At 41.3% G+C, this 24904-nt stretch overlaps 1 protein-coding gene and 1 pseudogene across 1 annotated transcript in view; one reads left to right on the forward strand and one right to left on the reverse strand.

Moving 5' to 3' along the window:
- The first annotated feature begins 405 nt into the window (after positions 1-405).
- Positions 406-24904, forward strand: part of PDCD1LG2 (programmed cell death 1 ligand 2) — a 62100-nt gene continuing 37601 nt past the window's right edge. The window contains exons 1-3 of the mRNA XM_077759472.1: positions 406-762; positions 12917-12982; positions 22900-23205. Of these exons, the coding sequence (XP_077615598.1) occupies positions 741-762; positions 12917-12982; positions 22900-23205 (394 nt within the window). The 5' untranslated portion in view covers positions 406-740. The remainder of the gene's footprint in view (positions 763-12916; positions 12983-22899; positions 23206-24904) is intronic.
- On the reverse strand, positions 20710-20809 carry LOC144227737 (small nucleolar RNA U3; annotated as a pseudogene).

Here is a 24904-nt window from a genome sequence, read left to right on the forward strand (position 1 = left end):
CATTCTTGACTGGAGCCTTTAGAGGGGGTGTGGCCCTGTGACACCTGATTTCACCCACCTGGCTTCCAGAAAGGTGGGAAAACAGTGAGCATAGTGTCTGCTGTCTTATCTACCCAGTCTCTGGTTAACTGCTTGCAACAACACTGGGAGACTAACAAAGGCACCTGCGAAACGTTCCTGGCCCGCAGCTAGAACATGCTGGTCTCGTCTCTCCCTCCCTCCTGATAAATAAACAGCGCATCAGCTTCTCCAGGGACGCATTGCAAGGGGCCCTTGAGGGCAGAGGAGGAGCAATGCTTGAAAGAGAAACCAAAACTTCTCAGTAGGCTGAGCTTCAGGCAGTTCCTCAGGCTTAATTTTGTTGTGAATTACCCTCGTGTTACAAGAAGCCCGAGCTAGACGGAGACATGTCTTCTCTCCTCTTGCATAATGTACTTTACAAGACGGCCTTTTGTGACCCATCCTCCTATATCCCTCCGCCAGCCACAAAGAGTCCTGGCTCGGAGCTGCAGCTTGTTGTAGCGGCTTAGGGAGCAACCTGCATTTTTTTTTTGTTTGTTTGTTTGTTTTGGTTTTGTTTGGTTTCGGCTGTTTGTTTACTTGACTTTTAAGACTGAATCTGACGCAGGAGCAACTGTTTGTTTTCCTTCCTTTAACGTCTTTGCCTGCGGGGTGGGCCCAAGTTCTGATGCGAGTATCCAGTAGGTTGGGGTCTTCTCCCTGAACTGGTGTTGCAGAGGATGATGAAACCGCCACCATCAGGTAAGTGTGGGCACACTTTCACTCCACATCACTGCAGGCAGGAGAAAGTCCGCCTCGGCGGTTATGCTCAGGCACGCCAACAAGCTCGTATCTTGCTGTCTCTCAAGCTCGCTCATCCACGTATCACTCATGTTGGGAAGTTTTATGAGCGGACTTTTTTTTTTTCCCCTGAAGAGAATAAATGTGCAGTGGGAAAAAAAAATAATCATCTTGAGATTGTCTCTCAGCTTAGAATTTAGGGAGGGTTAATGGAACTTTAAAAATTGCTTGTTTGTTTTGTTTTACATCAGATATCTGGCTGTAATTATCCCTCTGGCAGGCAATCAACATTCCAGGCTAATCTGCGTTTACAAGCTCTGCTCTAAGAATAAACTGTTTAAAACAAAGAAAAACAACAAAAAACCCAACTACAATTAAATTAATTTATAATACAAGCAACCAGGGGCGCCTGAGTGGCTCAGTCGGTTAAGTGTCCAACTTCGGCTCAGGTCGTGATCTCACGGTTTGTGGGTTCGAGCCCCGCATCGGGCTCTGTGCTGACAGCTCAGAGCCTGGAGCCTGTTTCAGATTCTGTATCTCCCTCTCTCTCTGACCCTCCCCTGCTCACGCTGTCTCTCTCTCTCTCTCTCTCAAAAATAAATAAAAAAACATTTAAAAAAATACAAGCAACCATTAGTTTAAAAAAAGGGATTATTTGGGGCCTACTAAAAGACTGACTTTTTTATATAAAATGATTAGAGCAAGATGAGCTAACTGAAAAGACACTAATTGCTAAGTATGGCTCACTGTCCAGGTGCAAAGAGTAGAAAAGAGAGGACCATGGATTTCATGTGGGAGAGGGGTGAAGTGAGCAGCTTGAGTGAAATTGCCTGTAAATAAGCCTTCTCTCCCTGAAATTCTATGCACAGTACAGTGTGCACAATGCGCAGCAAGAATATTCAGTGTGAACAGTAATCAGATGTAGTATCAGGAGTCAAATGCCAGTGGACTGGACTTCTCCAAGCTCCCTTCCAAGTCCAAGAGTCAATGAATGGATGAGCCATATTGCTCCTGCCTCTCAGAAGTGGTCTGTGCGCCTTCATTACCTGAACTCTCTCCACCAGCAGCTCTTCCTTACCTGCAGCCTCCAGGTGTGTTCTCCCCAGATTCCTCCTTCACAGGAGCCTTTCTGTTCACCTGGAAGTCTTTGGGGGCAAGGACTACAACTTTTAGGTTCTCTGAATCCCAAGTGCCTGGCACAACGCCTCGATCATGCAGAGGCGCTCACTGGGTGCCTGTTGAGTTGGAAATGATTTGATTTGATGAACCCACAGCTGAATCCCCAGATGCGGGTCGTTTGTGCATTTGTGGAATACACATGGGGCAGTTGGGGGTTGATTTGAGAAGGAGGCAGTGCAGATGAGCTCAGAGAGTATTTCTGGTCGTGCTTCCAAGCTGACTTGCTTTAAGATGCATGGGATAGAAACGCATAGATTGTTGTGTGATGTTTTTATTCCACATAGCAGTGTCCAGATATACCAGGTGACTTAACTGGGGCATACTTAAGTCCCCCTGCAGTGAGGCTTCTGCAGCGTGGTCTCTTCGTGTCACAGCCTGCTCTACCGTTCCACCTGTCTCCTGCACCTCATGGTCCCCGAGTCTTTAGTCAGCTCAGCATTCCCTGTAAAACTCAGCTCTTGATCTAATCTTTCCTCCACCCACCCCTCTGCAATGGCATCAGCATTGTCTGGATTGCCAGGCTTCAAAACCACAGCCAACCTGTTGCTTCTCTTTCTTTCCTGTATGGCTGATCAGTTGTCAATTGTTTTGTCAATTGTTTGTGAATTGTTCTCTAACAAGTTTTTCCTTCCTCTGCCTTTCTTCCCTTTTCTGAACCTAGGTCAGAGGCTTTACCAAACATCTGAATTAATATCTTGATCCTCTCATTGAGTGACTGGAATTCAATTTCACTCCCTCATTTCTATACAGACAAAAAAAAAAAAAAAAACCACGTACATACTTCTTTGGGATTGTCACGCGTTGACAAGCTCTAACTGGCATTAAGCCGTTGACATGTCTCATCTGCATTTCTGGTCTAGATATGCTGTTCCTGGTTGTCCTCAACAAGCCCTGTGTCTGTGAAGCTGTGATTTTACTTCTAGCTCTTCTGCAGGACCTCCAGAGTAGCTCCAACTCCCCAAATCCCACTCAACCCAAGAAGCATCCTTCCACCAGGCAGCTTGCACAGCTTGGGCATTTTCATGCAAAAATCTTTCACATCACTTCTTACCCTTTTTCATGTGTGCAGACTTTTAATGTCCTGACTGCAGTATAATGTCTTTGAGGGCAAGGACCCTTTCTAACATGAATCCTAATCTTGATTCCCCACCTCGATTTGAATGGATTCCCTAATTTAAAGACGTGCATAAAGTGGGAGTATCATATACACTGGCTAAAAAGTTGAGATGCACTTTAAGTTACACTTGAACTGTCGTTAAGTTGACTAATGTCTCTTGATGCCTAGCTCAAAGCTTTCCACCATGCCATTGGGAGAAGCAGCTTCCCGAGTGGCCAGGGGAGCCCTCTAAGCATGACTCTTCACCAATCTAAAAAGAGTGGCCCTTATTACAAACAAACTTTAAGTTGTTCCAAATTAAAAATGAGAGATTCTGAAGGTCTAAAATAAATTAAATAAATAAATAACTCTGAGCATGACTCTTCACCAATCTAAAAAGAGTGGCCCTTATTACAAACTTTAAGTTGCTCCAGATTAAAAATGATGGATTCTGAAGGTCTAAAATAAGTAAGTAAATAAATACATAAATATATAAAATTAAAAAAAATAAAGAGTGGCCTTTCTTCTCTCTCTCAAGACTGAGCATCTTGTGACTGAGAGCTCCCTTCCTGACTCTTTTTAGGGCCACAGAAAAATGTTCTAGAATCTAGTATCCTCTGCTGTCCTGTTCCATCTCATACCATGACTAGACCCCAACCACTACAGTATGTCCATAGGCAGAGTTGTCGGGAATTACCCAGTGTTCGTTAAAAATTATCCAGAAGTTTAAAAATTCAGCTAACTTGATTATTTGATTGAAAAATCCTTTTTCTTTACTTTTTTTGTTTTTCCTTTTTTTGAAAATGTTTTTTTCTAGTCGTGTTCTAGTGTATTCCTTAGAGAGGAGTTTGCCCTAGTACAGATGGCTACTGAGCATCTTCTGCCTGGTGAAAACCCGAGCACAAACACATACATAAGGAATATACAATTAAGATAAAAATGAATGGCCACGCAGTCCAGGACAGTTAGATACTTTGTCCAAAACAAATGTGAATTTTGAAAGGGGAGACTGAAGGGAAAGCATGGTTGTTTGAACACATTCATTTCATCTCACAGAGAAGTGTCATCTCTGTGCTCTTTTGACCAAAGGAGTGCTTTACATATGGATGTTTTGTAAGTGATGCTTGAGCAAATTAATTTGGGCAGTGCACTCCATAAGTTCTCCAAATAAATTCTTTCAGGCTTTACCAGCCTGAATATAAAAGAGTTCAAACTTACCTAATATTAAAGGTTCCCAGAATCTGCTCTTTCAGAATATGTCATTTCCCTAAGGAACCAGGAGGTCAAAGATCTTATTGAGAGAGACTGGCATTTTGAGGGTGGTTGGTGAGGAGCTTGAGGTACCTATGGGAACATTCTTTTAAATAATCTTACTAAAGATCTTTTTTTTAACTGTCCACCTCTTGTGGAAAGGCTTCCTTCAACATACACCTTTGCTTAAGCAGTTCCAGGGGTGATGACATCTCCACCCCATTAGAAGCCCATTGTACTGTGAGTGACTTAAACTGATGAAAATTTCTTTTATTTGGGGACAAAATTATTAAACAAGTTAGGTCTTCTGTTTCTCTAATAGAAGAAGGAGTCACCTGGGGGCCAGTAGTCTTAGAGTGTGATGTTGTATTGCCACACATGCACTCATTCATCTGTTCCTTCAGGGAACAGTCATTATCCGTTATAAACAGTTATAAACATTTACCAAACACACAGACACACATACACACAAACACACACAGAGATAAAGAAAATTGTTATTAGGACCTAATACAGTACAAAGAGCTTTTGTTCTAGCGTGAAAGACAGATATGTAACAAATTAATATACCAGGAAGGAGTTAAGTGCTAACAGTAGTGAATAGCAGATAACAACTGAGGCAGAAGGAACAGCTTGGAGCAGCTAGGAAAGGCTTATCTACTTGTGTTGAGTGCATAAGAATGTAAGGCCACTTAAGGAAATATTTGTGACCCAGTACAGTTTCTTTGAGCTCTGGTAAAAACCTAAAAACCGATATAGAGGGGAAATAAGATTGGACAAAATAAAAGGAGATTAGACAAGAGAGATGAGAATCTCAAGAGCACCTGTGAGGGCCTAGTCATGGAAAGTGCCTGCATTACTCCTGTGGTTAAGGCAGGAAGGACCAGATCAGAAAAAATTGTGTAGCCCATGCGCAGGAGAACTTTACCTAATAAATCACAGAAGCTATTGGAGTCTTGTAAGCAGGAGTGACATGGTCACATTTGATTATTCAGCGCTCAGGAGAGCCTTCTGCCAGGTAAAGGGAGAATTCATTCATCCAGTATGAACCGAGTGCCAGTTTCCTGCCAGACACAGTTCTAGGGACTGAAAGGTGTTAATAAGCAAATCAAACATCTCTGTCTTTTTGGTGATTAGATTATTATCGAAGACAGCTGATGATAATATAACAACTGAGTACATTATGTGGGATGTCAAATGGTCATGCATGCTTTGAAAAAGTAAGAGAGAGAAGGAGAATTGGGAATGCTGGAGGAGTGCTGGTGGTGTGATTTTGCATAAGACAGTCTCATCAGAAAGAGCAAGGAAAGTCCCTGGATGTAGGGAGTTGCACACTGGCAACAAGATCTGTTCTTGAGGGAATGGATCTGGGGAAGAAGCCCCGTAGGCCTGGCAGCAGGCATAGGACCACTTAGAGAACTCCAGAGTCCCAAGAACCCAGATTGAGGTGGGTAATGGGGGCGGGTCAAGGGCTCCAGAGGATCCTCTCAGCTCTGCAAACACCAGAAGCATGGCCACTGTTGGGTCCGTTAAAGCATAGTGCTTAAGCCAGCAGTCCCTCTTGCCTGGGCTACTAGACAGACTGAGGATTTTATTCTCAGTGAAATGCTGAGCCATCAAAAGATTTTGAGCAGGATGCTCTGCTATGGTATAAAGCGGAATGATGAGATGCTGAATAAAGGTGATGGAAGTGAGGTGGTACAAAGAAGAGTCATCATCCACAAGTTTCCCAGCATAGAATTAACAGGAGTGGGGGATGGGCTGGATTTGCAAGATGAGAGATGCGTAGGTTTAAGATGACACATGCAAGATTCTGGCTTGAGGTAGGTGTTAATATTATTGGCATTACAGGAACATGGGGCGCAAAGAGTTCATAAAGTGCCTGGGGTCTTAGGGGTTCATAATTTTTAGACTCCGGTTTTGAGCTCAGATGTGTTTGACTTTAGAGCATGAACTCTTATCCAATGCATAGAAGAGACTGTCCCTAGCTGGAAGAAGCTGCTTGTTGGAAAGTACCTTCATAGCAGTATTTATCTCTGTGTTGGCCAAAGGAGGCAGTATGCAAGGAAAGTCCCCTTAGACGGGCAAGAAAGAAGGGGAAGTTACAGCCAGGGCTGGGTGAGGCAGGCGTCCTTTTTGTTGCCGTAACGTGTTACACGCTATCCTTCTGAGCTCCAGGAATAAGATTTGCTGGGCAAGTGCAGCGCATAAAGATGAATTCTTTTCTGGGTACTTTTGCATTTTCGATAAGGAAGAGGTCTTCAAGTCCAGCTGAGGTCAAGCATTTCCCTATGGAAAGCACTTGATGGTGCTCCTAATTGGTACCCATGGTAATATGTCCCTTTCTAAAATGAAAACAAGATTACAGCCCTCTGTGGACCTCACAGTCCTTCTAGCTACTGCCTCATTGCTCTCTCTTTTGAAACACTCTTCTCTGAAGCACTGCCTATATTCTGTTGTCTCTGCATTCTTAGTCCTTACCTTCTTTCATTTCACACAGTTTTTCATCTGCATCAAATGCACTGACGTCATGCAAATGGGCTCACTCATGACCTCCACACTACTAATGCCAACTCTTAGCAGCATTTGAGTCAACTGAACACCCCTTCCTTGGAACACTGTTTTTTAAACTCTAGGTTTCCTTATAATTGAGATATGGTGAGGCCAACAGATCAGGAGATAACTGTGACAGAAAAAATAGGTTATTGTGTTTTTAGATCTTGAGAAAAGGAGGCATGCCACCCTGCAGGGGCCACCCAGGGAAGCACCCGGCTCAGACAGGAGGCAGAGCAGAAAGGGAAATGTGGCCAGGAGTCTTTATTGTGGTTTCCATGAGAAGGAATGGGAAGGCAGGCTTAAATTGTCTAGTTTAAAATCATTCGTCAGGATCTGGAACATAGGGGTTATCCCTTGTTGTGTGGTACCTGGTGCTAGGGTGGTTGGGGCAGTAAGGAGGTGGTTGGAGTGTGGAGTTTGCATTTGAAAGGAACCCTCCTGGTGAGTTGTTCACTGTCTCTGGAACCGACTAATCCTTAAGGTGGGGGGCCAGTCCTCCCTGCAGGATCAGCAAGAGCCCAGATGTGACAGTATCAGAAAAATAAAAATAAAAGGCGGGATTAATTGGACTTTTTACCCTTCCCCTCAATTTTCTTTGCTAGTGTCCTCCCTCCCAGGGATCCATAAATGTTGGAATGCCCCACATCCCAGTCCTTGGACACTTATTCTCCCCCGTCTCTCTCGTGGTGAGGTCACACAGCCCTATGGCATTAAGTAACATGGAGACATTGAGTACTCCCAAATTTATCTCTACCTCAAATTCTGGACCCCCTGTTATCCAGCTGCCTCCTAAACATCTTCACTTGGATGTCTAGTTGGCATCTCAAACCAAGTACATGCCAAACACATACTGATTTCTGCTCCTTAATCTGTTTCTCTCCTCCATCTTCTCCAGTTTCAAAAATAGCACCTGTGTTGCCCTAATGCCTCAAGCCTCAAATCTGGAAAATTTCCTGGGATTTATCTGTTTTGGCCAAACTACATATCCAACCTGACAGCAAATCTCATAAGGTCTTATTTGAAAAGATAGAAGACCTAAGTAAATGGAAAATTATGCTATGTTCATTTTTGGAAGACTTAACATTGTGAAGATTGCTATATTCCCCGATGGATCTACAGATTCAGTGCAATTCCTATCAAGATCCAAGATTCCAACTGCCTTTTTGGGGGAGGATGGACAAGCTGGCCCTAAAATTCACGTGGAAATGTAAGGGAGCCAGAGTAGCCATAGAACTAGGAGCTCAGTCTTTCTGTGAAGGAAGCCTATTAGCTAATCATCTGTGACTGCACCCTGAGAGGCAGACTTCTGATTAACACACCTGTAGGGGCTAGTGTAATCCTTTCCAGAGACCTTGGAAGGCTGGTGCTATTTGCACACTCATCCTCTGACACACTACAGAGCACTAGTGTTTCCTTCCAGATAAACTTACAGGTGTTGGGTCTACTATTTTTTTGCAGCTGTTGTCCGGGGGACTTCCCACCCTTTCATCACCTGGCTCTGTTGGCCAGGGGGCTTGAATTCCTAGGTTCCAGGGGACTGTGAGATTGAGAGATAGCTCTGGGCAGGCTGATGCCCCCAGAGCCCTGCACAGATGCACACACCCTAATCTTTCTGCAAGGAAATCCCTTTTGCTTCTTCTAGAGCTTCAGCCTGAGGGGCAGGGTTAAGGTCTTGCACACATTTGGTGGCCTCCAGAGCTGCTCTTGAGGAACACAGGCTATGGATGCCATCTTGGTGCTCTCCCTCGGCTTCATTTCAGCTCACCAGCATGACCCAGAAGAAAGCTTATATACTCATCTAGAGCCCACATTTTTGTGACTGCTACCCAGAAGACACCTCCAAATTGCCTGGTTCTGGTGGCCATAGGACTTACACTTGCAGTCTGCCAGACTATAAAATTTCCATATTTTTACAAGCCTATGCCTGAGGATCTGACTTTCAGTCAATCTGGATCTAGATGCTAAGATCCTCCCCTTCGGGATATTGACAGACACATCTCCCACTACTGGGAGCTATTTAAAAAAAATAGAATCAGCTGCTTGGACAAACACAAAGATTTGTAAGACAACCAAGAGATGAGACAGGGTTGAACATCAAGGTTCATCTCCTATGTAAGACTAGTCCTTCAATACTGGGAAAGTAGTTTTTTCATCCACAATGTAGAAACAAGAGAGTTCAGCAAAATGAAGAAACTGAGGAATATGTTCCAAAGCATTCAGTAAATAGTATTGGAAATATGGGACAACCACATGCAAAGAATGCAACTGGACCACTCTTTCACACCATACACAGCAATCAGTTCAAAATGGATTAAAGATGGATGTAGGACCTGAAACCAAAAAAGTCCTTGAAGAAAACATAGGCAATGAGTTTCTTGACATTAGTCTTGGTGATGATTTTTTTATCTGACAACAGAAGCAGAAGCAAAAGCAAAATAGCAAAAATTAAAAATTAAGACTGTATTAAACTAAAAAGCTTCTGCACAGCAACAGAGATCATCAACAAAATTAAAAGGCAACCTACAGAATGGGAGAGAATATTTGGAAACTGTATATCTGATAAAGTATTAATATCCAAAATATATAAAGAACCCAAACAACTCACTAGAAACACACACACACACACACAGTCAAAATAAAAATGGTGAGAGGATCTGAATAAACAATTTTACAAAAAAGACATGTAGATAACCAACTGGTACATGAAACAGTGCTCAACATCACTAATCATCAGGGAAATGCAAATCAAAGCCACCATGAGATATCACTTGTTAGAATGGCTAGTATCTTTTTTTAAATGTTTATTTAATGTTTTATTTATTTCTGAGAGAGAGAGAGAGAGACATGAGCAGGGGGGTCAGAGAGAGAGGGAGACACAGAATCTGAAGCAGGCTCCAGGCTCTGAGCTAGCTGTCAGCACAGAGCCTGATGCAGGGATTGAACCCACGAACCGTGAGAAATCGGTCATTTAACCAACTGAGCCGCCCAGGCGCCCCAGAATGGCTAGAGACAAGAAATAAGAAGTGTTGGTGAGGATGTGGAGAAGGAGGAAACCCCTGTGTACTTTGGTAGAATTGTAAATTGGTGCAGCTACTCTGGAAAAAAGTATGGAGGTTCCTAAAAAAAATTAAAAATAAAACTACCACATGGTCCAGCAATTCCACTTCTGTGTATTTATATGGAGAAAATGAAAATATAACTCAAGACATGTATACCTCCATGTTCATTGCAGTATTAATGCAGTATAATTTACAATAGCCAAGATATGGAATTAACCTAAGTGTGTGCGTGTGTGTGTGTGTGCATGCGCGCATAATGGAATATTACTCAACAAAAAAGGATGAAATTTTGCCATTTGCAACAACATGTATGGACCTCAAGCAGATTACACTAAATAAAATATGTCAAACAGAGAAAGACAAATATTTTATGATTTTTTTTTTTTTACATGTAGAATCTAAAACAAACAAGCAAACAAACCAGGCTCATAGATCTAAAGAACAGATTGGTGATTGCCAGAGGCAGGGGTTTAGGGGGTGAGAGAAGTGGGTAAACTGTTTTTGTTTTGTTTCTAGATTTAAAAAAAAATCCTAAGACTTCTTAGAGAAAGGTTAATTGCATGTGTGGGCAGCAGAGACATGAAGTCAATGTAAGGCAATTTGAACAGAAAACAAACTTTCCAAGATTAATAGGTTTGTGTGAAAAGGAAACAGAGGCTACCTTGAAGGGACTTCCAGTAGCCCAAACTATGATGATTTAGTCTATAAAAGAACAATTATTATCTTTTTAAAAGCCCTCAAAATGGGATTGGAGACCTAAATATAAGAACCAATGCCATAAAATAGTCAGAAGGAAACATAGATATAAATTGTGGCTTTGGGTGAGACAGTGGTTTCTCAGATACGACACCTAAGCCACAAGCAATAAAAGAGAAAATAGATAAATTTGGCTTCATCAGAATTAAAATAATTTGTGCTTTAAAATTAAATTATTTGTGCTTCAAAGAATACTATCAAGAAACTGAAAAGACTAGTTGCAGAATGGGAGAAAGTATTCGCAAATTATATATTTGATAAACAGTTTGGCAATTTCTCAAAAAGGTAAACATAGATTTACTATTTAAGTTCTACTCCAACATATCCAGGAGAATTGGAAACATATCCACACAAAAATTTGTACATTAATGTCCATAGTAGCATAATTCATAAAAGCCAGCATTTAGGAACAACCCAAATGATCATTGGCTGATGAAATGCTAGACATGTTATATTCATACAATGAAATACGATTCAATCATTAAAAGGAATGAAGTACCGATAGGTGCTACAACATAAATGAATCTTGAAAATACTAAACTCATTGAAAGAGGCTAGATTCAAAAGGCCACAGTGTGTCATGAAATATCCAGACTAAGGAAAACAATAGAGACAGAAAGCCTATTGGAGGTTGCCAGAGGTTGGAAGGAGAGGGAAGGGAGATTGGGAAGTTTCTCTCAGTGGGTATTGGGTTCCTTTTTGTGGAGGTCATGAAAATAATCCAAAATTAGATACTTGTGTGGGTTTCACAATTCTGTGAATATACTAAAAACCACTGAATTGTACCACTGAATTGCCTGTGTTTTCCATATATAAGTGTATACACAAATATGCATATACACACACACACAGTCCTCTATCGTATGTCAGTTACACTTCAATAATGCTGTTGGGAAAAAATAAATTTAAAGAACAAATATATATTAGTATATAATATATACTCTCCAATGCACCACTTCTCACCTCCACCAGTGCCATCACTCAATCCAAACTGTCATCATTTCTGTGAAAACATGCCTCACTGATCATCCTGCTTCTTATCTTGTCCAACCCATTTTTCTTCCCAAGAGTCTATTGTCTACACCAAAGCTGAGTCCTCTTTTAAAAATGTAATGAGATCATGTCATTCACCAGATCTAAATCCTCTGCTGGCTTTCTATCACACTGAGAACTCAGAGGAGCTCTGCTTGTATCTGATTTGGATTGTATGGCTCCAACCAGTTTCCCTTGGAGAAATGGTTCCATAGCTAATAAAATTTTGAAAGCCTCTTTGAAGACAGAATAGCTGACAGTACTATATCCTGTCCCTTTTGCCTCAGCCACGAGAAGTCCTTGGATGGGAGAAAGCCTTTGAGCAAAGGTGGAAGCTTAGGAGGTGTATCAAGACCAAGGTCGGACACCTACTTAGTGTCGCCACTTCTGTCTAAACTGCTTAGTAACAGGTAGTTCAGATGATGAGCAAACTCCATCACAACACTCAAAAGAGTGATACTTGTCACTTTACCTGCTCAGGCAAGTATCAAGTGCTTATTGAGAATTTAGCTCTGTTGTACTGTGTGCTGAGTATTTGACTCCCAGAGTTCAAGCCCACCTGAAGAAGCTGGTGTGTAGCATTCATTAGACAATCATTTGGTTTTCAAGGACCCACTACTGAAAAAAACTAGGGGACTTTGTGGAAGGGACAGGGAGGTTCTGACAATCAGTAGTGTGGGTGACTCGTGAGGATTGGTTCATATTCAAAAAAGGAAGAAGAGGGACACCTAGGTGGCTCAATCGGTTAAGCCTCCGACTTTGGCTCAGGTCTTGATCTCACGGTTTATGGGTTCAAGCCCCGCATCGGGCTCTGTGCTGACAGCTCAGAGCCTGGAGCCTGTTTCAGATTCTGTATCTCCCTCTCTCTCTCTGACCCTCCCCTGCTCACACTGTCTCTCTCTCTCTCTTTCAGAAATAAATAAAACATTTAAAAAAATTAAAAACAAAAACAAAAAAGGAAGAAGAGCTTCTAATTTGGATCGACAGAGAATGCCTCGCTTCCCATTACCCCCCCTCCATTCTCCTCCAGGCGTTCAACTAATAACTTCTCTTTCAAGCTCTGCTCTGCCCCACTCTACGGCCTCCTCCCCCCAGACAGTTGTTTACAAGTCATTTCCCTGTTTTCAGGAATGAGCAAGTGACCAAATCACGAGAAGACCCTGAGACTTTAAATTGTCTCTTTCAGATCGGGTACAGATCATGTTCCTCCTGCTGATGTTGAGCCTGGGAAAGCAGCTTCATCAGACAGCAGGTAAGAAAGGCCACAGGGAGGGGCCTGAGAAAGAGGAATAGGCAGCTTCCCCATAGCTGAAGCCAGTGGTGAAAATGAGGTCCTCAGGCTGAAGGCTTTCTTTGACTGGAAGTGTGATGACTGTCACATGCACAGTAAAAAATAATGGTGCCCTGGGTGGCTTGTGCTTGCCCCTGTCTTACAGAAACAGTAACCTTTTGGCAGATGATGAAACTGGAATTCAGAAAAGCTATTTAATTTACCTGAGATTATGTAGTCATTAGGCGTCACAGGCAAGCTTCCTACAAAACTAATGCCCTTCCTACCTTACCCGACTACAGTGATGGTGACAGTCCAGACAGTCCCTAATCTTCCGACTTTGGAATGGATTTTTGGAGTTAAGTTTGATTATGAACATATATTGAATGTTGACACTGGACATTTACAAAACCAAAAACTATGTATGGTGAATTATGTTTATGAATTAACCAAAAGGAAACTATGAACATATCTTATCTTGGAGCACCTGAGTGGCTCAGTTAGTTAAGCATCAGACTCTTGATTTTGGCTCAGGTCATGATCTCACGGTTCATGGGTTCAAGCTTCACATGACACTGACAGTGCAGAGCCTGCTTGGGATTCTCTCTCTCTCTCTTTCTCTCTCTGTCTGTTCCCCTTCTTTCCCCCTCTCTCAAAGTAAATAAACAAACTTTTAAGAAAGCATATGCGAGCAATCAGGCTGTAGCATCCCGCTCTCTAAGGAGAACCACAGCTATCAAGGTGGCCGGACTGATGACCTCACTTCCCTCACTGCTTGTTCAGCCCTAAACTTGGACCCCTCTTTGACAAGGAAAAAAAAGATAATGTGAATTGAATCAATATAATTCTTTATTACCCTCTCTATGTGAATTTCCATATTTGAATTTTAAAAAGAATGCTTATAGCAGCATTATTCATCCTTCAAAAAGAAACCAAAACAACCAAATGCCCATCAACAGGGTAATACATAAATTGTAGTATATTAGCAGAATGGGAAAATATACAGCATGTGAATAAATTAATTACAAAAATATGCAACTACATTTAAGAATCTTAATAGCATCATAATGAGTAAAAAGAAAAAAAAAAAGCACAGAAGACAGCATACAATACAATGCCCTTTTTATAAACCATATATTGATTAGGTATATATGTGTATACACATATATGATACAGCTAAAAATATAAGCAAGAGATTAATAAACATCATATTCAGGATGCTGATTATGTTTGGTGGTAGAAGTAGATGTAGGTCATTAGTGATGTTCTGGTTCTCAGGGGAGGTGGTGAATGGATTCACAGGTGTTCATTTTATTTGATTTGATATCTTTAAATTTTTTTCCGTATTTAAACCTTTATGTCAGGGCACCTAGGTGGCCCATTCAGTTAAGTGTCTGACTTCAGCTCAGGTCATGATCTCACAGTTTGTGATTTCAGGCCCCACATCGGGCTCTGTGCTGACAGCTCAGAGCCTGGAACCTGCTTCTGATTCTGTGTCTCCCTCTCTGTTCCTCTCCCACTCACTCACTGTCTATCTCTCTCTCTCTCTCTTAAACATTAAAAAAAGTTTTAAATAAATAAATGACCTTTATGTTGTAAAAGATACCACAAGTACAGAAAAGTACATGAAACAGGTGAAAAGCATCATATTCCCGTATGGTGCACACTTTTCTAACCATCACCTATGTCACATAGTAGATCTGTACCAGCCTTCCTCGAAACCTTTTGCCTGCCCCAGTCCTCCATAACCTCCTCCCCATAACCCTGTACTATCTACCCTTTATTCCATTAAAACTTTTACTAATTGTTGGGGTGCCTGGTTGGCTCAGTCAGTTAAGCATCCAGCTCTTGATTTCAGCTCAGGTCATGATCTCACAGTTCATGGGATTGAGCCCCGTGATGGGCTCTGCTCTCTCTCTCCCTCTCTCTCTGTCCCTTCCCCCCTCCCCCAATAAATAAACCTTTAGGGAAATCTAAAACATAAAATAAAACAAAAAATAAAGTGGCTCTATATATTTCATTGGACATGTTGTAATTTATTTAACCAGTCCTTTATTGATGGAAATTATAATTATTTTAAACAATTGATTCTTGCTGGATTAATGCTTGAAAAAGAATGTGTTTCCTAAAGACTGTGGTGAAAATGGACTCAGAGTATGACTCAGGTAAACCATTTATCGTGAACTCTTTCCTTAAGAGTGTGCTCTGTGGGTGCTCTATTCTGTTATCTGTAAAACAATTTAAAATTTGAAAAGAAAAATTGGCAGAAAACATTTTCATTTCATTTTTTAAACATGTATTCACTTTTAAGTTGGCATACAGTAACATTTAATCTTTTTAGTAAAAACATCTGTGAGTTTTTGGCAAATGTGTAGTCGTATAACCACCACTACAATCAAGATCCACAATAATTCTACCACTTGCCAAGCAAACACACAAAATACCCTCCCCAAACTCTTAAAGCCAGTACCCACTGTTCTCTGTACTAGAGTTTTACCTTTTCTAGGATGTCATGTGAATGAGATTATTCATTACATATGCTTTTTCTGTCTGGCTTCTTTCACTTAGCATAGTGCAATTGAGGTTTATCCATATTGTTAGATGTATCAATAGATCATTCCTTTTTTCTTGTTGACTAGTATTCCACTGTGTGTATATACCAGAGTTTGCTTATTCGTTCCCCAGCTGAGGGACTTTTGGGTTGTTTCCTGTTTAGGTGCAATTATGAATCAAGTTACTATAAATGTTTTTATATAGATTTTCGTGTTAATTTCATTTGGGTAAATACCTAGGAGTAGGATGGCTGGGTCATATGGGAAGTAAATATTTAACTTTATAAGAAGCCACCAAACCTTTCCATAGTGGCTATACCATTTCTGCATTCCCCTAGCAAAGTGTGAGAGCTCCAATTATTTCACATTCTTGGCAGCACTTGGTGTTGACATTGTCGCCTTTTTTTTTTTTTTTAAGTCATTCTACTAGGTCTGCAGAAGTATCTCTTTGTGGTTTAATTTGGATTTTCCTAATACCTAGGAAAATAGATATTTCTTAATATCTAGAGAGGATGAGCATATTTTCACATGGCAATTGGACATTTATGTCTTTCGGTAAAGTCTGTATTCAAACTATTTGACCATTTTTAATTGGAATTCAGAAAAGTTATTTAATTTACCCAAGATTATGTAGTCATTAGATATCACAGGCAAGTTTCCTTCAAAACTAATGTTCTTTCTACCTTACCAGCCTACAGTGATGGTGATACTAAAGCATGGCAGACTTATTAAGTTTTTTTCATTTTCTTACTAAGTTTTTAGAGTTCTTTGTATATTCTAGATGCAAGTCCTTTATCAGATGAATGATATGCAAATATTTTCTCTCAGCCTGTGGCTCATTTTTCATTCTCTTAACAGTGTCTTTTGGACAGCAAAGATTTTAATTTTGATGAAATCCAATTTCACTTTGTGTTCTTATATGAACTGTGCTTTTGGTGTGATGTCTAAGAACTCTGCCTAATCCAAACTCTCAAAGACTTTTTTCTATGTTTTCTTCTAAATATTTTATTTTTTAAAATTTTGTTCAATGTTTATTTCTTTTGAGAGAGAGAGAGAGAGAGACAGACAGACAGAGCGTGAATGGGAGAGAGGTAGAGACAGAGGGAGACACAGAATCCACAGCAGGCTCCAGGCTCCGAGCTGTCAGCACAGAGCTGGACGCAGGGCTCGAACTCACAAGCTGTAAGATCATGATCTGAGCTGAAGTTGGACGCTTAACTGACTGAGCCACTCAAGTGTCCCTCTTCTAAACATTTTATAGTTGTATACTCTTAGGTTTATTATCCATCCTGAGTTAATTGTCACCAAAGATATAAAGTATAAGTTGAAATTTTTTTTTTTTTTTTTTGCATGTGGATGTCCAGTTTCTTCAGCCCCATTTGTTGAAAAGGCTGTCCTTTCCCCGCTGGCTCGCCTTGCACGTTTGTCAAACATCAGTTGACCATCTTTGTGTGGGTTGATTTCTAGACTCCATTCTGCGATCTGTTCTGTTGATCTCTGTGTACACTTTCACGCAGAGCACACTCCTTGAATTTCTGTCATGTTGTAGTTCTTCTTCTCTTATCATTTAATTTCAAAACCTAAGAACATCTTGTAACCCAGGTACATTTAAGAGGGAAATACTCGTTTCTTTACTTTGTCATGTATTGGGGGGAAAAGTAACCCCAATCATCATCCCTTTTTATTGGTGTTTTATTCTTTCTTCATCCTCCAGAGATGGTAAAAAACCAAGGGAGCACATGGCCATGGTGATGCTTGAGGTCACTGTGAGGTGGGGACCAAGCTTCAGCCTCTGAAACTACTTGTTTAGACCCATGAGGTATACAAAGCAGAAGAATCATGTTGGGGGAAGGATTCCTAAGAGCTGAGATGCCTCCATGCAGTATTCCTGCAAAGAGGAGCAGATGAGTCAGGTGCCCAGAACAGGCTTCTATCCTAAACCAGGAACGATAGTTTTCTGAAGACTGTGGTTGTGTAAAGCAGCCCCCACCTTTCAAGTTCATTAAGTACACATTCTAAAAAAAAAAAAAAAAAAGCTTAAGCTTCTGTTATTAAATGGAAAAAAAAAGTATAAAATTAGCTTCAAGGGGAAGCTATCTTGGGAGGTAATGCAAATGATTTGTTTTGTGTTTCTGGAGATGTGACAGGTGCTGACTCCTATTGATGCCTGATTGCAAACAGTGCACAGCTTCCCCAGGAGCTTTCAGAAAGGTCCAGCACTGCTCAAGCCAGCTGCTTTGACCTGTTTAAAGAAGCTGCATATATGAATTTTGCATGTCCTGGCCAAATGTTTCTTTAATTTAGTCAGGAGGCCCAAATGGTTGGGAAAACCTGTTTTGTTCTGGTTTTGTCTGCTTAGTTTTGTAGTCATGGAGACTTTTTCCATTTTTTTCCTTTGTCTCATAACTTTAGGAGCTCAGTGCTAGATTGAAGCATAATTTCATAACCCCTGACTTCAAGCTGTATTACAAAGGTGTAGACATCAAAACAGTATAGTACTAGCATAAAAAGATACATAACCCAAACAGAATAAAGAACCCAGAAATAAGTATGCAAAGTATACACACACACACACACACACACACACACGCATGCTCACATTCACAGAAAGAAAATGTAGTTTTCTTAGCATAAAGCTGAAAGGTATATCTATTTCAATCGTGGGTGTAGTATATGCATGCCAGTGGATATATAGTCATATCTGTAGAGTTGTTAGTACAGGCTTTCAAGACACAGAGATATGAGCTGGAATTCCCACTCCATGAGCTACCCCTGCCTGACCTTGGGCAAGCGGTATCACTTCTGCAAGCCTACGTTTCCCCATCCATAAGACAGGCGTGGTAACTCCCACCTTGAGAGTTTGGGGAACATTAAATGAGATGCTGATGTAAAGATTACTCAGTGTCTGGCTCATTGTGTTTAATAAATGTTAGCTATCACTCTACTTCCCAGTAACAGCCCAAATGCAGGCTAGTGTAAGAACTATGCCAGACACGAATGTGCACATGACACACCTCAGCCTTGTTGGAGTGTAGGATCTGCTTCACTCAGGCACAGCTTGAGATTCTAAGTTCCTAACTTGCTCTGAGGCGAAGCTGAGGACACTTTGAAAATAAAAGGTGTTTGTGTGTGCAGGTAGGTTTTATTGATCTAACCAGTGGTTCTCAATAATCTCTGCACATTAGAATCTCTCAAGGAAATTTAAAAAAATTGATGCTGGCCTCACAAAAGAATTAGAATTTGAATTTAAAGGATCAAAGCTGAGGCCTGGTATTTTTTAAAAAATTCGTCCAAGTGATTCCAATGACAGCCAGAGCTGAGGCACCCTGCTTAGTGACTTTCTGTTGAGAAAAATATCTTCACACAGTTGTTTCCCAGCGTGTTTTTATTTCCTCTATACTTTACAATAAGTAAGAATAATTTAGGATTTTAAATGTATATTTCATCTCCTAAACTCATTTTTATGGGGTAATCAAGCTCCAAAGCTTTGCATGTCTTAGAAGATTTAATTGAGGCAAAGCTATACCAAATAACAATTCATCCTCCAGTTATTCTGGGCAATCAGATATTTGAGTCCTGTTTGCTAATTGCTCTTTCCTCCTGTGAACCTAAGCTGTAAAATGTTCACCTGCCAAAGAGGTAACATACTTTATGGCCACAGCCCCTGTACACACACACTGTATAAGGCAGAAGAGAGAAGCAAGCAGAAAATGGATTTTTGTCAAAGGCCCAGAGCGTAAAGAGGGGAGTTCTGCCCTCTGCTATGGGGAGTTCCAGAGGAAGTTACAGACTGTCTGTCTCTCATGAGAAGAAAGCCTAAGTGTGGTAAATAAATTTGTTAAATAAATTCAATAGAGGCAACACCCAAGTCCTCTGACACTTGTTTTATCTGAGACTCAGCAACTGAACTTTCTTGCAAGCCCCATTTCTCTTCCCTGTTTCCTGCTTTGTCATGTGTAATAAGATTAAAGAAGGAGAGTAAGAGTGAATTCCTGAACATGGCACACAGAAGCTGGTTACTGTGCATTTGGTGAACGAATAAGTAAATATTACTCTTCAGGCCTGAGTGGATCTGGTTATAAGTCTGGAGATGGTTCCCGTCACCAAAGGATCTACCCTTAAGATGGCCCTATTATAGACACCCAAGGTGAGAGCTATTATAGGTGCTCAGTGGATTTCATGAAATGGAATCATGCAGGGAATTCAGGAGCAGGAATATCTTTCCACATGTGTCATCCCAGAGTCTTCTCAATCTGTCCAAGCAAATGCAAGTGTGATTTTTATAGAGAGGCCCTCATGTCATAGACCTGCCCCCACCCCATCCTGCACCACAGAATGCAGGGCAGATATGAACTCTAGCGCTGTTAGAAAGTCACCTTCATGTTCTGGCCATGGCTGAAACCGGGTTTGGAGGCAAGATGTAAAGCTGCCAGTCATTTTCGATAAATGTCAAGTTTTGTGCATAACTATCAAGTGTGCCGTGTGATGATTAAGAATGCCAGTCTGTGCAATTTGGGTGAAGTTGCAAGTTTGATGAGAGGAAAACAAGTGAGTACAGTTAGGCTCATCCTTTCTTCTTCTATGTGCCAACCTCCTAACTGAAACTTAGTATGTGCTAGGCACTGGAGATATGAAAACAGACTCAACCTGGTCTCTGCTTTCAAAGTCTTGCAGGATAGTAGAAGGAGAAACTCAAGTCGAATAGAAATTGCCATGTGAATCCTTCAAGCAACAGGAAACCCAAAATTTACTTATACTGTAAAATCTATTGCCCAGGATGGTCTGGGAATGGGCTGTTCTGGTTAGTAAAAGATCTCAGTCAATAAAGAGTGGCCATGTATTGCATGTATGGATTACCTCTTCCCCAAGAATTAAAACATGGTACAAAAAAAGGGAACAGATGTTTACTGACTGCCTGCTACCTGCCAAAAGAGGCACATCACATGTGTCATTTTGCTTAGTTTTCCCCACAATACTTAGACACAGATTCTAACCTTACACCTGTATAGATAAAGAAGCAGAGACTCACAGAGCTAAATGACATGCTCAAGATTAAAGCACTCATAGTCCCGATACTAGTCAAGGTTCATCTGTCACTAAATCCCATGCTCTTACCATACCACTTTTTATAATGGCAAAAATTCCTTGAGTAGCATACACTTAGAAGCCATCCCCAAGTATTTGTTGAATGGATGTTTTGACTAATAAAATGAATGAATGAATGAACTATAGAAATGATCCCTGAAAGTATAGTCTTAACTGAGGAACAAAGGGGAGAAGAAGGGGGGAAATGGTGGGGGAAAGGGAGAGAGGCAAACCATGAGAGACTCTTGAATGCTGACAAAAACTGAGGACTGATGGATGTGGGGGGGAGGGGGGGATGGGCATGGAGGAGGGCACTTGTGGGGATGAGCACTGGGTGTTATGTGGAAACTAATTTGACAATAAACTATTTGTAAAAAAAAAAAAATGAATAAATGAATGAAGCAAGCGCTCCTGAATATAATTTGATCTAACCTTTTGTCATGATTCATAAATTACTTTAAGATCTTGCTGCATCTCGGCCATAATGAATATCCATTCATTAATGATGGAGGCAGCATAATTTGCTACAGTTTCCCCACACTTTATCCATGCATACACTACCTTCGTTAGTTTTGCTTTGCTTTACCACTCTTTATGCTATTGTTTTTACGGGATTCTTTAAATCAATTCAACTTTAATTTTTTTTAACAAAATGCTATGCCCCTATGGTAAATGGAAAACCAGTATAGTATCACTGTTACTGGTAAATAGAGGGTATGTGCAAAAATAAGTGCAACAAAAGTCGTGTTATTAAATTCTACCCAGATATCTACAGTATCTGCCTGGGAGCTTCCTGTTTTATTAAAAGGAGAAATAGCCATTATTGGGGTGGGAGAGTCTAATTGCAAATTACATGTTGTTTGAAAGACTGAAGTAGAATTGAAGAGGAAATAAATTCCTCTCTGGGTTCCCTTTAGGCCTTAATTCTATCCTAGATAAAATTATTTCACATGCTTCATATGTGCCTCATATTTTGGGAAATACTGTTGGAGCGGAAACTATTGATTTTTTTTGTTTATTTTTAAATATAATTTATTGTCAAATTGGTTTCCATACAACACCCAGTGCTCATCCCAACAAGTGCCCTCCTTAATGCCCATCACCCACTTTCCCCTCTCCCCGACCCCGTATCAACCCTCAGTTTGTTTGCTGTATTTAAGAGTCTCTTATGGTTTGCCTCCCTCCCTTTCTGTAACTTTTTCCCTCTTCCCCTCCCCCATGGTCTTCTGTTAAGTTTCTCAAGATCCATGTAACTGGCTCTGAATTTCAACTTTACTAACTGTATGTCCTAGCGTGAATCTCTTTGAGCCAGTTTCCTCAACTATAAAACAGTAATAATAATACGTATTTCATGGTTGTATTTTCAGGATTAAGTGACATAGGTATAAAGAGCTTATTAGCACAGTGCCTGGTGCATAATAGGTATACACTACATATTAGTTCTCTTCTTTCCTTCTCCGTATTGACAGAAAATAAACTTCTACAATGGGTTTGTATGATGTGGTGGGTGAGGGTACTAGGGACGTAGCAATACCTGAGTTTGATCCTGGCTACTTTTCTGTGCTTGTTTCATTTTCTTTTGTTTTTTTTTATGTTTTATTTATTTCTAGAAGAGAGAGAGACACACACACAGCATGAGCAGGGGAGGGTCAGAGAGAGAGGGAGTCACAGACTGAAACAGGCTCCAGGCTCTGAGCTGGCAGTCAGCACAGAGCCCAACGCGGGGCTCGAACCCACGAACCGCGAGATCATGACCTAAGCGAAAGTCGGACGCTTAACCGACTAAGCCACCCAGGTGCCCCATGTGCTTGTTTCATTTTCTAAAAAGAGGATGGCTCTCCCTTGCTGGCCTCCTGGGAAGACTAAGTGAGACTGTGTGTTAGCAGAGGCCTAATATATAGTAAGAACTCAACAAATAAGAGTTGTTATTATTACTGTCACTTGTGAGGGGAGATAGTATTTGGCAGGGAATGGTATAACTTGATCCATATGGAGAAGATGAGCCTGGATAATAGCTTACAGGAGAGCCATAAGCCCCACAGCTGTGGAGTGTTGAGAGAACTACCTAAAAGCAGTGGATCCAGAATTCCACTCTTTGCCCAGACAGGATAGGGCACAGAAGAGAAAGAGCCCAAAGGACTGTCCCGTTCATGACAAGTATCTCCTGGAAAATGGGGGCGCGGTGGGTCTCCTCAGCTCCCACTCTGTACAGAACTGAAATGTGAAGGCAGATAATGGGAGAACGGCTTGTATTTTGTTCAGCTTTATTCACAGTGATGGTCTCTCAGGAACTGTACACGGTAGACTACGGCAGCAATGTGACCCTGGAGTGTAATTTTGACACCGAAGGTCACGTGGAACTCAAAGACTTAAGGGCCAGTCTGCAGAAGGTGGGAAACAATACATCCTTGCACAGTGAAAGAGCCACTTTGCTGGAAGAGCATCTGTCCCTGGGGAAGGCCTTATTCCACATCCCTCAGGTGCAAATGAGTGATGCAGGGCAGTATCGCTGCCTGATCATCTACCGGGTTGCCGGGGACTACAAGTACCTGACTCTGAAAGTCAAAGGTGAGTAGTTTCAAGGACGAGAATCTGTGGAGGCATCAGCACAAGCAAAAACTGGGGGGATTGTTAACAAGGATACCGGGCAGTCTTAAAGAAAACAGAAGCACCCGCCCAGAAGTATTTTTTAACCTCTGAGTATAAAGCAGCTGAGGTGAGGGTAACTAGGGGCAGGAGTTGTAGAAATAAGTGGGTCTGGAGGGAAGGCAGGAAATGAGTCCCTGAAAGGTGGGAGGGGTCCAAACTAAGCCTTGCCTCACCCACGGACCTCCAAAGGAACAATACTGACCTGATGGTTAGGCTCCTCTTTGAGAGAAGCTTATTCTTCTGGTCCAGAGTGTTTGAAGCCATGGTTTGCCAACCGTTAATGGATAGAAGTATCAATTTAGTGAGTAGCAACCAGGTAGGTGTCTTTTCCCTAATAAAATGAATGACAAAATGAATAAATCTGAAGGCATCACATAGGCTGAGTGTTGTTCTGTGACACTCTTGTTTCAGAGGTGTGTATGTGTGTGTATACGTGTGTGTACGTGTTGGATTGTGATGTAAAATATTTTTGCTCACTCTGGGTCACAATTTAAGAAGTTTGGAAAACACTGCTTTTGTCCAAGCTTTACCTATTGCAGATGAAGCAGCTAAAGTCCAGAGAAGTCAAGTGGGTGGGCCAGGGAGGCCCGGTTAAGCTGTCCCCATTCCTCTAGGTTAAGGGCTCTCCTTACCTGGATACCAGCCCAGAACCTAAATCCGAAGAGAATCTTCAAGTTCATGTTTGTTCTGGAAGAGGTCATTTTGGGAAAGACCATAAAAGAACAGATTTGGCTTTGTTCATCAGCTTGTGTTTTTCATCCTGCCCTGACTGCTCTGGGTTTTTTCTATGTCCCCTTCCAGTCTCACCTATTAGGCCTCAGAGGATCTGTTCTGTCTTCTGGAAAGCCCATAGACTTTGGTCCCTAAAGACCATTGCCCTTGGCAGCAATGTTGTAACTTTATGATCTGATAGAAAGAAGGACAAACTAGAAGAATCAGACATGAGGGTGAATTTGTTTCCACCTGTGACCTTGGGCAGGTTATTTCACCTTTCAGACTCTCATGTTATTCTTATTTGTAAAAGGATAACAATAACAGAACCTACCACATAGGATTATTGTAAAAATTAAGAGAGATAATGAACATAAAGAACTGAGCATGGTGCTTGGCATATGGTCAGTGTCCAGGGGGTTGGTTTAAAGACCTCCTCTCATCTCAACCATTATTAAGTCAATAGGAAAGTCATGAGCCTAGATGTAACTGACTTCCACCTTCACTGCATTTCCTACATCCAGAACTGAAATGAATACTACAACTTTGAAGTTAGCCTGAGTTCAATTAATGGGAAGAAAGAGGGCTCTACATTCTCTTGATCTCCTAATGTGTTCAGCATCTGCACCCCTAACTCTCTGCCTCTGTGTTTGTTAATCTCTATTTGAATGCTGTAAGGCATCTAGGGTTTCTGGGGAGTTGGGGGCCAGTCATCTCACTCTTCCTGTCCAACTGAGGGCTGCCCCTCCTTCCTGGAAAGCCACTCTGCCAGCTTCGTCACCTAGCCTGGGGAGGGCTCAGGAACTCAGATTCCTTAAATCTGAATTATTTATTCTTTAAATCCTTGATGGTCTTCAAACTAAGGTATATGGGTATACAAAGACTTTTCTAAGGGACAGGAAGTTTT

This window comes from Crocuta crocuta, unplaced genomic scaffold, assembly GCF_008692635.1.
Source record: "Crocuta crocuta isolate KB4526 unplaced genomic scaffold, BGI_CrCroc_1.0 scaffold41, whole genome shotgun sequence".
Taxonomy (NCBI): Eukaryota; Metazoa; Chordata; class Mammalia; order Carnivora; family Hyaenidae; genus Crocuta; species Crocuta crocuta.